At 40.6% G+C, this 13,765-nt stretch overlaps 1 protein-coding gene across 2 annotated transcripts; it reads right to left on the reverse strand.

Moving 5' to 3' along the window:
• Nucleotides 1-801: 801 nt before the first annotated feature.
• Nucleotides 802-13,759, reverse strand: dnmt1 (DNA (cytosine-5-)-methyltransferase 1). Of its 2 annotated transcripts, XM_085454520.1 has the most exons (35): nucleotides 13,561-13,759; nucleotides 13,108-13,144; nucleotides 12,515-12,622; nucleotides 12,163-12,403; nucleotides 11,986-12,058; nucleotides 11,812-11,893; nucleotides 11,666-11,706; nucleotides 11,533-11,587; nucleotides 11,363-11,446; nucleotides 11,155-11,264; nucleotides 9,748-9,866; nucleotides 9,562-9,654; nucleotides 9,315-9,466; nucleotides 8,903-9,090; nucleotides 8,455-8,469; nucleotides 6,750-6,930; nucleotides 6,558-6,655; nucleotides 6,235-6,382; nucleotides 6,016-6,131; nucleotides 5,739-5,940; nucleotides 5,522-5,655; nucleotides 5,249-5,428; nucleotides 4,733-4,957; nucleotides 4,459-4,651; nucleotides 4,140-4,230; nucleotides 3,924-4,055; nucleotides 3,541-3,823; nucleotides 3,255-3,396; nucleotides 2,914-3,080; nucleotides 2,630-2,807; nucleotides 2,348-2,543; nucleotides 2,093-2,256; nucleotides 1,797-1,913; nucleotides 1,215-1,308; nucleotides 802-1,093 (listed from the first exon to the last, which is right to left on the reverse strand). In XM_085454520.1, the coding sequence occupies exons 1-35, from the start codon at nucleotides 13,605-13,607 to the stop codon at nucleotides 1,056-1,058; spliced, it is 4,524 nt and encodes a 1,507-aa protein (XP_085310646.1). In that variant the 5' UTR covers nucleotides 13,608-13,759; the 3' UTR covers nucleotides 802-1,055. The 2 variants fall into 2 exon arrangements, with proteins under 2 accessions (XP_085310646.1, XP_085310647.1); XM_085454521.1 differs by lacking the exon at nucleotides 8,455-8,469.
• Between the last annotated feature and the right edge of the window lie 6 nt (nucleotides 13,760-13,765).

Raw genomic sequence — 13,765 nt, forward strand, 5'->3', positions numbered from 1 at the left:
CAAATCACAGTCCACAAGTACTAATTTATGACTGACATAATGAATAGTTATTAGATTACAATGAGTGCTTCACTTGCAAGTATATGGTTTCTTCTCTGTATGACTGTCATGCCAGCTACAAGGTTGGTTGCAAAGCCAACAAGGTTTTAGAGCAGGGTCCCCAAGCCCAGTCCACGAGGGCTGCAGGTTTTAGATCTCACCCTGGGTCAACACACCTGAATCACATGATTAGTTCATCACCAGGCCTCTGGAGAACTTAAAGACATGTTGAGAAGGTAATTTATTCATTTAAATCAGCTGTGATGGATCAAGGACACATCTAAAACCTGCAGGGACACCGGCCCTCGTGGACTGGGATTGGGGACCCCCGTTTTAGAGTCTCCTGTCTATCAGGATGAGTTAAAAAGCTGTCATTTCAAAGTTTCTTAGATGATCAGGGAGTACATTTTACACCCAGTAGAGACATTTGGAGGATTTACCTATTCATTTTAAAGTCTTGTAATATGTGACCCCTGTGTATATTTACTTTTTTAATGCATTTCTAACCCCAAACAGATTCAGTAACAGCAAAGATTGTGGAACAAGCAGCTCAAGGAAAGGTTTTAGTACAGGTCAGACTTTAAACAGTTAAAAACCAAACTCTGCATGTTTTAACATCTGGTGTCCACTGATCTAAGGTTCATTTACAAAATGCTTCAGAATTCAAAGAGATGAGGTTTTTCAACCACTTGGCACCACTTTCTTTGATTCCCGATATATTGATCACACTTGCTGTACATTTACAATAATGAAAACTACAAGTAGAATTTCATAAGATTTATTTGAAATATTACATATAAAAACTACATACAATTTATCCCACATTAGGTGAACATTTAACAACAACAGCAACAACGTCATGATTAAAAGCACATTTAAAACTCAATGTGGAATGGTACTACATAGAAAGTCCATAGCGGCCACTTGGTGACGCCATTAAATCGCAACTTTTAAGAGAAATCATTTCACCAGCACCAGGACTTGCAGAAGTGATTCTTGATGAAATCTTTATACGCTTAATCAGAGAGCTCCATCTTCTCTTGTTTAATGTTCTCTGTGGAGGGAAAGTAAGTAAGTTAAAATAAATTAATTTTAAAAAACAAAACCACACACTTGAATGAGGATTGGTGCATTCAAATCTTAAAAGATAATCATACGATTAAACTGAAAGTCACCTGATGCTTGTTCTTCCTTCATCCTTTCCGTGATGCACCTCTTAATCTCAAGCCCAATGGCCCTGGAGAGCGGAGGGGGCACAGCATTTCCAACCTGGAAGGAAACAGAAGCAATTACTTGGCAAGAAGCTGGGAGAGATGTTTCTGGGCAGCTCATGAAATGCAGTAAAGACATCTTCATTTTGGAACTGCAACTCAGTCCAAGATGATAAAGGCCAAAATGACAAGGCCAAAAATTAAAATGCTGCTTATTTTTGTTATCATTTATGTAACAAACGAAAATAATAACACATTAATTTATCCCCCATCACCTAAATTTATTGCCTCTCACAGACATAAAAACTGTACTAAAACAAAGCAGTTTCAAAGTTTATACTTTGCTAGATTCCTGCTAAAATGTCTCTGCAAGCCTGACCAAGCGACATCTCCTGAAAGAAAATAGTCATCCCTCACGTGACTTGTACAATATTGTGACTAAAACTCGTAGCAAAGTCACTGTTGCCACTCTTACCTTCTTTGTAGCAACTGTAACCACAAAAATTTCTCAGGGATTAAGAAAAGTATTGTGATTCCAGATTGTACCTGTCTGTGTTTGTCCAGGATGTTTCCAAAGAAGCGGTAGGTGTCAGGGAACCCCTGAGAGCGTGCACACTCTCTCACACTGACAACTCTGTGCTGCTCAGGATGGAGTACACGGCCCTGTAATCAAGAGAGCCTAAGGTCAGTTTCTTTCATTTAAGAAGTGTAAACCATTTCCTGAAACACAAATTAGCTTAAGACTTAAATGCAAGTACTCTGTTTTTTCACTCCTATATTAAATAAATTTGAAGGAATGTTTAATGTAAACAAACTGAAAAAAACAAAAAAAACTTGCGTACCTGCTTGCCCATTGGTTCAGGATTGGTGACTGTTGTGCTGAAGAAACCATCCCATTCCAACCTGCCATAGAGTCCCGCCCAGTGATTATGGCGGTTCCCGGTGTGGGGCAAACACCAGGGGATCAGGGTATTAAACTGCCTGTCTGCAGGGTCACAAGGCTTACCTAAAAAGACATTTGCATGGAAACTATAAGAGATGTATCCCAGATGGAGATTTAAGCTCTACAACTTTTTTTTTTTTTAAGTCCTGCATACCTCCTGCACAGGTGCAAACACCTCTGAGTGCACCGGTGCCGCTACGCCCATTCTTCTTATCATGATGTGTGTAACGCAGTTTCTTAGTCAGGGTGCCATCCTTCAGTCGCACCTCGATGTTGGGCAGATCCCTCCAGTCGGAGCCTGGAGCCAAGGGGATGTAACGCATCCGACCCTCAACCAGTGCACTCATATCCTGTAATGCAGATCATGTAACTTCTGTCATAAAGTTATTCTTTAATGACTGAAAGAGTGAGCCAACATGAGAACACCACAACTCACCTTGCAGATATGATCTCTGAGGATAGGCTGGTACTGTGTGCCTCTGATCTGCCTCTGGAACCAAGACTGGGGCTCCCCATTGTAGGAAATCTCCAGTGCAGCTGCACCATTGCGAATCTCTGGCAGGTCAGACATGGTATCCCTGACAGTGATAGTTCTGTAGATTCCACCATTGCCTCTGTAGACAGAAATTAGTGACAATGATGCTTTAATGTCTTGTGAGAAAGATTTGCAACCTAAAAATACAATATAAGCAACCCAGAAGGGGAAAGGGTTTACATTACCGTGTGACATTGCTGACGTATCTCTTTTCACCCACCACAACGCTGAGAGAGCAAGCTCTGGGGGCAAACACATGCAGAGGCTCAGGATAGCGTGGCAGCTTCTCTCCCGGAGCAGCAGCCAGGATGATGGCCCTGCGCCGGGTCTGAGCAACACCGTACTGACCGGCCTAATGAGAGCAGAACGCAGCGCATTAGTGATCTTTTATTGTATGAGAAGGAAAGAAAAACCTTATAGCAAGCTGTTGGTTAACAACACAAGCTCTGAAATTTGTTCCAAGTCAATTTCATTTTAGCTTCACCCAAAATTTCACAGCAGAAAAGAGGTTTAAGGTCTGACCCACCTGCAAGACACCAAAGGTACACTGGTATCCCATTCGCACAAGACAGCGCAGTGTGAGCTTCAGGACCATAGAGTTTTTGAATGACACAAAGTTCCTCACGTTCTCAAGCAGGAAGAATTTGGGTCTGTAGTAGTCACAGTAGCTGCAATAAGAAGAAACAAATAATAATAATTTAAAAAAAAAACAAAAAAACAACACTATTAATGCGAGGTTAAGAGTTTTTGTGGGAAACAAAAAAGCTTGCTGCACAGTGTCGGCGAAAGTTGATGACTTTAGGCGAACCAACCTAAGATAGGAGACAACAAGTGAGTTCTTGAATTTGGAGTAAGTGCGAGAGTTGAAGCGGTTCATCCCACTGAACCCTTGACAAGGAGGCCCTCCACACAGCATCTCCACATCACCCTTCTGAGGCAGCTTCTGGCCAAGAGAATTTGTTTTCTCTCCAGACATGACCAACTTTAGCAAGATGTTGCAGTCCTCGGTGAACACCGTTGTGCCTGGGTTGTTCAGTCTGAAGGCCTGTGCTGCTGGCTCCCACATCTCTATAGCCCAGAGGGTCTCAGAGATTGCTAAAGGCAACAAGCAGTTACGTTTTTGTACTGCAGTCCCAAAACAAACAAACAAAAAAGATGATTTTAAAACATTTTGTGAGTGGGTTGCAACATTTACCAGCCTGGTGGAATCCCTCAGAAAGTCCACCGCAGCCAGAGAACACATCCAATGTGCGATACTTGGGCACTTTAGGTTTAGGCTGTGAGTCCAGCTGTTCCTGTGCAGCTGAAGCTTTTCCTTTGCCTTTACCTTGGGAAACCAAATTTAATACATTAGGATTTCAGAGACTACTAAAAATCAATTTTTGAAGGAAAATATAAATACAATTTCTACCTTTTCCTTTGCCCTTTCCTTTTCCTTTATGGACAGTTGAACGAGCATGATTTGGGGGATCCTCAAAGCTTTTTGCCTTTGCATTATAGGCCTGTGAAGGAGGCACAGTATGGAAATAAGACTGCAGTTTCTACACTGAATTGAAGACATGTTCAAGACTTTTTCAAATAAATGTTCCAGTATTAGACAAAATCTACCATGTCAACTGTTTTTGCTTTCTTCTATGCACGTGGGGTTGTCATTACAAGAAATTGTTTTTGATGAATTGATAAATAGATGATTAGAGTTTAAAGATTAGAGTAGAAAGAAAGTACTGTACCTCAAGAAAATAGAAGCGCTCAGGTCCAGCACTGGAGTAGTCCTGGATGGATTCATTCAGGTCCTCTGCATATTCTACCTGGCAGCGGCCGAGTACGTCACCCATGTTTACGGTCACTTCTTCATCACTCCAGTACAGCTGATTGATGTCTGTATGGTAACTAGCTTTGACACCTTTGTGTGTGTTCTCAGGCCTGGAAAACAAGATAAAATTTGTTAAAGTCTTAAAATTTGTCCAATTTATAGCAACCCATTAAACTGTTAACAGTTTTTACCTGTAGAACTTGTAGAGTCGCAGTTTGACGTCTGACATCTCGGGTTTCCCATTGCTACGCCTGTGACAGAAGATCTCCTTGATGCGCCCAACACGGAAGGGCTCAGGAGCGTCCAGGTTTGAGCCCTTGATGTAGTCTGAGGACTTCCTGTAATACTCTGGATACAGATCCTCATCCACATCGTCTTTCCTGTGGGATCGCTTCACTGGACTGGCTGGCTTCACACTGAGAACCACATTGTTATAGAGGTAAGTGGTGGCCAAATTTTTTAATATACTTTAATATTAGCCACGATACTCAATCTTCCCTTTTTAATAAAGAACAAAATTTATTCAACCTGAAAAAAATAAAAATATAAACAGGCGACCCGTGTGTAAAGAAGGCCCTCTAGTGGCTGAAGCTGCACTACACATGTAGACTCCTCGTTCATGCAAACTAAGACTGAAACTTCTAAATAGCGTTAGACAGTACATGTGTATTCATCATTCTACAGGTCTGAATAAAAGTAACACTCACCTGAAATTAAAAGCCTCAGGGGGAAGGTAGACGCTGTCCCCCACCCTGAACTGCTCTCCTTTAAAGCAAGCCATAGCATACAAAGCCTTTGTGTCATGGTTTTCATTCTCCAGGGGTTCAAATACACGAGGCTTATCTTTGTCCTCTCGCTCTTTAGTCCTTACACAGCTGCCACAGAACCTGAAGGTGAAAGTAGAGATTTTAAAAATGTAAAAAAAATAAATCGAGGAAAAGATCACGAGCAGCATAAATGAATGTGTAGCTGGTGCTTACTTGAATTTGCATTCTTCTGATGGAGATGTCTTTGGAGGCATTTCAAACCTGGCATATTCTGTGTCATACCAGAACTGATAGAAAAAACTCTTCCCGTCATCCTCAATCACCTTGAGGTCAACATCCACACCACCCTAAAATTACAGAAGCAACTGTTACATGAAGAAAATTACAATAAAAGCAGCTTCAGATCTTTCTAGCCCCTTTAAAAACTTACCTCCATAAACCAGTTGTTCGATGGGGCTTTATACATAACATCAACTTTGCCTTGGACATAATTGAGCAGCATGTCCTCACATTCATCCACAATGACAAGCTCGAGTGGATCTGAAGTCTCACCGAGCACCGTGTCTATTCCACGAAGGAACCAGTGGGCATGAAACATCTTTCCATTATTATCCTCCCACATTGACGTGATCCTAAGAAAACACCTCATTAGATTTGAGAATTGACCTGAGAATTGAATATTATTATACTATGTCTGAAACGCTTACCTTGCCAGATACAGTGGAATGGATGGATCCTCTGATGAAACTGAGACACAGTCTCCCACCTCCAGCAGTTCATCGTTCAAAGAGACCTTCCTGTAGTATTGCTTCTTCCCTTCAGTCTGAAAGGAGTTAAAGATGAATATTTTTATATGACCAGTGCTGGGAGCCACTGCTGCACTAGAGGGTAGTTCTATTAATCTACCACACTGGATGAAAACATACGTGAATAGATTCTCCAATCCATGTAAGTTTGCACTGGGTCTGCTTCTTTCTTTTGGCATGAGGAACCTTTTTAGGCTTCTCCACAGGAACATCTTCCTCCTCAATGTTTTCATCATCTTCAGCCTCCTTGACTGCAAGGTTGGGGCATCTAAACAGAGATAGATAGATTTAAAGAGATTAATACGACTGCAACACCAAGCTGTATATAAAATATCATGTCTGTGTTTTATTCCTTCTTGCTTAAAATATTATGACAGATAAAGTCACTGATGCAAATATCTGGAAAAGCATTTGTAGGCAACACATTCAAAAAAAATGCTCACCTTCTCTGCCTACAAGCTTGTTTGCTTTTTCCACTTCCTCCAAATTTGATCATGTCTTTGCAAGCTGCACACTTTCCACAATCAGGAGACTGACAAACCTGTCCACACACACAGAAAAAGAATTCAATATGCATAAGAATTACAGAGGATGGACATCAACATCAGATACTGTACAGATAGTATCCAACTTGCCTCACAGACACCACAGCGCTGTCTTTTCATGGCGCTTTCTTTATCATTCTGCTCTATCTGATCAGAGAAGAATGCATCAAAGATCTGGTAGACCAGCTTTGTAGTGGTTGCTTTAGTTGGTCCCTTACTATCTTTTTCTATCTTTGTTGGGTGACGAATAGCCTGTCTTCTGGCAGCCCTCCTGTCAACAGAACAAAGTGCATGGTCAGAAGACGCAGATTTTACTCTGCACAAATACCTGACGATAAGTGACGTAATGGCATTATGAAGCCCCTGGCCATCAACACACCACAGCATCAGGCCATGCAAAGAAACAAGCAAACCAAACTAAACAAACAGAATGTTCAATGCAGAGTTTCCATCTGATGTAAGAGGCAATAAAGTTCTCTCCGTGGAAAGCAATTGGGCCTGCATGGGAAAAAACAACAACAAAAAAACAAAAACAAAAAACACACCAACATGTGCCAACTTCCTGAGTGTAACGACTGCTTTGATCTCCTTTGGCTTTTGTTCTTCCTGTCAAAGATATAAATAGCATTCGCTGCAAGAACTCTGAACTCTTAACAAATTCTAACCCATGTTTGAGGAAGTGTCATATTTCTTATTAAACAAGATGGATAACCCTCACCTATATGAAGGCTTTTGAGCGTTAACTCATACAGGCTCTAACTAAATCAAAGTTAATTCCAAATATAAAGAGAATACCCTGACAGCACCACACTCAGGCGATGAAAAGTTTCGTTTTTAATTCTGATGCTTTACAGCTGTGGGGCTGCCCCATGTTCAAACACAAAGCTTGAACTTGGGACTTTCCAAGTCTTCTTGTTCTATGGATTATGAATTTCGTAATGGAAAAAAAAAAAAGTTTACGAGAAAAAGCCTCCGCATAGCCATTATGAAACTTAAAACACTTCTTTCTTCACCTACTATTAAGAGACTGTGCATCTCTTGCACAATATGCTCCTTTTCTAAATGTATCATTTTTGAAGCTGCCAGATACAAGATCAGAATCTCAGGAGAACTAGCTTTCTATGAGGAAGCACTGACCAACAACGACACTGCTAGAGGCATGATGACTGTTTTTAACGTTCACATTTGTTTTGCACAAGTGCTTATAAATGTCAGCAACAATCTCACTATACTACTAGCATCAAAGCACCTCAGACTTTAGCAACCCACCCACTGTTGGGTAAGTAAGTCTGTGGTAGAAGTTACTTTTTGAAAGTGAATGCCCTTTCCCAAACCTGCCCGTTTCCAAGGACCACATTCCAGATTGTTCTGTATAACAAATCGGGTATCACAAAATATTAAATATAAACACATCACAAGTGTTCAACGAGTTGAAATGTGAAAAGACGATTTGTATGTTTTAAATAATGTTCTGTTAAACTCGAGTGGGATGTGCCAGTCTAGTTAAGTTGTTTCTGCAAAGTTCGTTTTAATCCTATGACATCTTTAAATAAATCAATCACCGCACTCGCGCCGATTACACAAATCTGATATACGTGGCCAGATTTCAAATCTGCTGGATAAACTAAAAATAAACCACAATGTAAAGCCAAAAAATATAAAATGATTTAAAGTAGAAATAAAACTTTAGCATGAAATCTGGTGTAGTGCTCTTTGTCCATAAAGTTTCTAAATGCTTCACATTAAACACACCACCAAACAAGCTAAAGATGCATTCACAATGAGGCCTACCTACCAGTACAGCAGCATGCTGCATTAGGAAATGTTAAAGGAATGTTAGACATTAGGGAGAACAGGGAGCAGAAATACAGGAATATAAGCACAAATGAAATGGATAGTTTTAAAACCCGAAGGGAGTCAAAATAGCTGCTGATAGAAGAAAAAATAAAAATGGGAAAGCTGAAACTGGATTTTTCATTATAAATTAAGTATGTATTACATGTTTCTTCAATGCACTTCAGATTCAACATTAAGCTATTATTTCAAGTATTTGCAGAATCAATTCAGACCATTTTCTCTGAAATCTCAGAAGACTGCAGATTCACAATCCAACAGATGAGACCAACACCCTTGAAAAATGAATCATTTTAAGTATTGATGCAAAATTATCACTATACATCTAAGCATACAAAACAGAAAGTTGTAACAAAAAAAAAAAAAACAAAAAAAAAAAGTTTAAGCACCTTTTTCCTAGAGTGACTCCTGCAAGCTTGATCAGGTCTCTCATGCAGGGAGTAACAATAATTGGCTGCTCATCCGAATCACCGGCCTCATCGTAGCTCTCCACCTGCTCTACAACAAACTGGGCATGGCGCAGGAGCGTGTCTTCAGTGAAGCAGTTGAAGTTGAGTCCTGCAGGAGGCACAGTTGTCTGAGGGAATGGAAAACAGGGCATAATAAGCTTTGGACATGTCATTAAGAAAAAAATAAATAAAAATTTGATCCCTGTGGGAAACCAACACAGCAACAGGCAGGATCACTTTATATGAATGGAAATATACACAGTAAAACATTTTTTAAAAATTCTCAAACAGATACCACGACAGGAACCCGGATTCAAAGACAAGAGTTTGTTTCATTCACACAAGACTGCACCTCAATCTTATTGAGTAGGTCTTCATAGGTAGCATCAGGATTCTTCTGGAGGAATTCAACCACTATCTTGCTCATATAGATCTTCTCTTGCATCAGTGCAAAGATGGGAGCATACTCCTCACTGGGCTGCATTAAGATGTAGTCAGCAAAAGCTAGATAAGGAAAGAGTTGGATAAACATTAGTGTACTGTATATATGGATTTATTTATTTTAACTAAATGGAGAAGAAAATACACAATTATACTACCTGTAGTGAAACCAATCAAAGCTTTTTCTCCACCATCAAAACCAGTGATCCACCAGGCATTAATGGGTCCCAGCTTTTTGGCAGGAACACCACCTAAAAATACAGGGGGGAAAAAAAAGGTTATAAAAGCTAAAAGACAATGTACAATCATAATGAACTTTCTATAACTGGACAGGTTTTCCATACCATCCATACAAGGGTTGTCATCATAGATGGGTTTGACAACACAGCTGAAGTAAAGCTCAACATTCTTCTCAATAAGTCCAGAGTCGAATGGACAGAGATGGCCACGCTTGTCATAAACACTGCAACACACATTGTTATACCATATGACTGACAAAAACTTTAAGTTTTAGAATATAAAAACAGTCTAATTAGAAGGAACACATCTGTTCTTCTAAACTCCTTTTACTTTAGGGATCACCACAGCAGATCATCTGCCCATCTCTCACTCCATTCCTAACATCGTTCTGTCACGCCAACCCACTGCAAGTCTTCCTTCACCACATCATGGATCTTCTCTATGGTCTCTTGCCCTCCACAAGGTTACTATCCATACTCTGTCCAAACCTTGCGTCTCTAACCCTGTCTGCAAATCTCTGAACCTGATCTGTACTCATTCATAATACTATCAATTCTGGACCCTGACAATTAAAATCTGATTATCTACAGCTCCGCCTCCAGTCTTGTCTGTATGTCTCAATACCATCTTGTAAACCTTCCCTTTCGCTATTGCTGATATCATTCTGTCACGAATCACCCCTGACCCATTTCAAAAGCCTCTCCACCCCTGCCCAACTCCCTTCTTCACCCCTCATGTGCTGTCCTTTGCTTAAGGTTGAGCCAATTTCAATACTACTTGCAGCAGCATTGTTGTGCTTAGATGTCTCCCTTTCACACAGCTTTCATTCTTCTCTCCAGAGCATACCCCCCATTTTTCCACTCTCTTCCACCTCCTTCCTATTGTTACTACAGATCACTATGTCGTCTGCAAACACCCTTCCTGCCTAACCTCATCTGTCAATCTGTCCATCACCACTACAAACAAGAAGGGACTCAGAGCAGATCCCTCATGTAATCCCACCCCTACAATGAACCCATCTCACCAGTATATGTTTTTTTTTAGATCCACAAGGATGCAGTGCAACTCTTGTCATTGGATAGTTCTCCACCACTCTCAAAGCAAACATCAAATCTGTTGTGCTCTTTCTGTGTGAAGCCACATACTTCATGGTATCAAACTTTACCCCACTGTAGTTACTACTACCACCACCTCATCTGACCAACCACCTTTCCAAGCTATCCTTTTCATAGATGCCCTCACCCATTTCCTGCACTTCCTGACCAACAGTTCCCCTCCGTCATTTTCTTCATTCTTAAGTTCCTCAAGGTACTATTTCCACCCTGTCACCACCCTCTTGACATAATAGTACATTTCCAACTCTATCCTGCTGCCCATTCAAGCTTGATGTCTCCCTCTAGCCAGTCACAGATCTTTCTTTCCTTGCAGTTTTGTTTTGTTCCTCTTACCTAACAAGCTGTGTATGTTACCTCACAGGAACAAAACCTTAATAAAGATGGAGAATTACTCACCTGAAGTTTGTGATCTTGTGCTGTGGCAGATCCTCATAGCTCTCAAATCCATCCTCATTGGAGTCAAACAGTGAGAGGCGCTCATCTGTTAACATTTCAGGCTCATCCAGCTGAAACACAGAAATTATGTTTCAGCAGACAGAAATTTTATATATATATATAAAATTTAAAACAAACAAAACTGCAGTTTATGTTTGCAAGTTCTCACCGCATTATCAGGATCCCCTTGGAAAAACTTCAGGTCAGAATCATCTAGGTACTGTCTACAGTCTTGACATTTGGGTGGTGGTGTCTGAACAGTAACAAAAACACAATCCAGTCAGCACGAAGCAATAATGCCTTCAAAAATGTTTACAATTCACCTATCTAAATCACTACCTTTACAGCAGAAACCGGCTTTACAATGTCACTCTTGGATTCTTCTGGAGCAGCACTGCATAAAGAAAAGTGTCAACACATTTGCTTGTATAAACTATATCACAATTGTTGCTCTCAAGCTAAAGATACTTACTTGTCATCCGACTCCACTTTGAGACGTTTCTCCTCCCGAGACTACAAACAAATTTGAAAGTATGTGGAGGGTTATTTATCTGACACGGAGGAACTGCAGTTTCTACTCATGTTTTTTTACATTACTTGTACATAACATTACGGTACCTCCTCAATGTCATCATCTTTCTTCGGTTCATTCTGTCCGTTGACAGCTTCTCCATTCAAGTCCTCTGACTTGCGCTTCTGACTGAAAGACATTTATTTCAAGCAGGTTAGAGTGACTGAAGTTTTGTTTTATGCCAAAATACATAAATGAATTAAATATATTCCTATACGCACACTTTAGTGAACATTGACAAGATAGTTGGCTGTTTCCCACTGTTTCTGGTAACCCTGGTACTTGCTGGAGACTCTACAAAAGGAAAAAAATTTATTTTAAAAATTACCTTTGCTTAAATAACTGGAGAAAGCCACTGAATGTGCAGGTGATCTCCATCTTAAGAGATTTAAACGTACTTTTTGTGTCAGAATTTGCCTTGCTCCTCCGTCCACCCTTCCCTTTCGAAGAAGTTGGTGACTTGACAGATTCCTCCTCCTCCTGTACGCTCATGGTTACATCTTCATCATGCTCGTCTTTGTGCGAACCATTTGAAAAGCCATTCGTCTTTCCATTCTTCTCTGCGTCATCAGAGTGGGAGCCATTTTCAAGATGAAGTTCTTTTCCAAGTAGGGCCTTCACTTTAGAGATATAGACCTCCTTTAAAAAACAAAAACAAAAAGCACATGACATATGTCACAAGTTAGATGACAGAAAGTCAAGTACGGTTTTAGGATTAATATCAATTTGGACAACTTACAACGGACTGACCTTTGAGATCTCTGAACTTTTCATTTTTTCCTCCAGACTGGTCAGCTGATCCTGAGCATCAACATGCAGAAAGTCCTGCACCAACTTGAGCTTCTCTTTCACATGTTCCTGAAGTGACATTTTAAAAGAGAATAGGAGCTAATGAATAAAGTCCAAAAAAAAAAAAAAAAAAAAAAAGGCGGCACAACTTATGCACTCACAGGCACGGGGATAAACACACAAAACTTAAAGAACACAACTGTCTTAAACTGGATTGCATTACTTAACGAGACAATATGCAACCTGGAAACTATCACATAGTACATATTTAACTTCTCCTGTTGACATCGCACCACTGGTGTCAGTTTCCTTATGCTGTCCACCAGAAACAGCTCAAATAGAAAATGGCACAAAAAAAGAAGACTAAAGCTGATCCTCGTTCATTTTATTTATAACTATTTATGATATAAGGGGAGTGCAATGCGGATTGAGTCTGGAACTTCCCTTTGAGGTGACAGTATAGAAACAGACTAAAATACTAAACATTTAGTTCTTCCACACTAAACTTCCGTTTCAGAACTACTAGATAAGCATGTTTTGAGTCCACAGCTCACCTCATCTGCAGATCCTTCCTCATCCAACCTCTGCAAGCTGTAAACAAAGGAGAATCAAAACAGTGCTGGGGTAAGTCAGAGCGAATGGTGTAGGAGCACATCCTTTGCTATACTGCAGCAATAAAACACTGACAGCGGGAAAGCAGAAACACAGATAACAAAACTTCCTGAGTGGCGCCAAATCTCACACGCTGTCCCATCCATTGGTAGGCTAATGATGCTAACTGGCTAATAGTGCATACCGCATTAGCCCTGTCAATGGCAAAAAGCTAATGTTAGCAACATCTGTTTGCACAGGTAAAAGGGAAACCGCCAGTAACGCTCAGGACAACCACAGAAAGTCTAACCCACCAGGACTGCCATTTCAGCTTTAACAGCCGCTGTTATGGCTTTTGAAATAAAAGCTGCAAGCTAGCTACATCAGTAGAACACTATTAGCATTCATTACAGTACCTTTTCCGGACATCGTCCGGGAGAGGCAGGGACGTCCTGGTTGGCATCGTAAACGAGCGTAAGACACGAGCGACTAAAATGTTTTAAAACCGTTTAAAACTCCACTATCATTAACCACCGCGCAGCTCCACGGTGACTGTCTGTCTGCAGATGGATGCTATAAGCAATTCGGGCGCGCGGGCCGTCTTTTCGCGCGGAAACCCGG

This window comes from Copadichromis virginalis, linkage group LG4 (assembly GCF_057382275.1).
Source record: "Copadichromis virginalis isolate Kocher_CV1m ecotype Utaka linkage group LG4, C_Virginalis_male_GT1.1, whole genome shotgun sequence".
NCBI lineage: Eukaryota > Metazoa > Chordata > Actinopteri > Cichliformes > Cichlidae > Copadichromis > Copadichromis virginalis.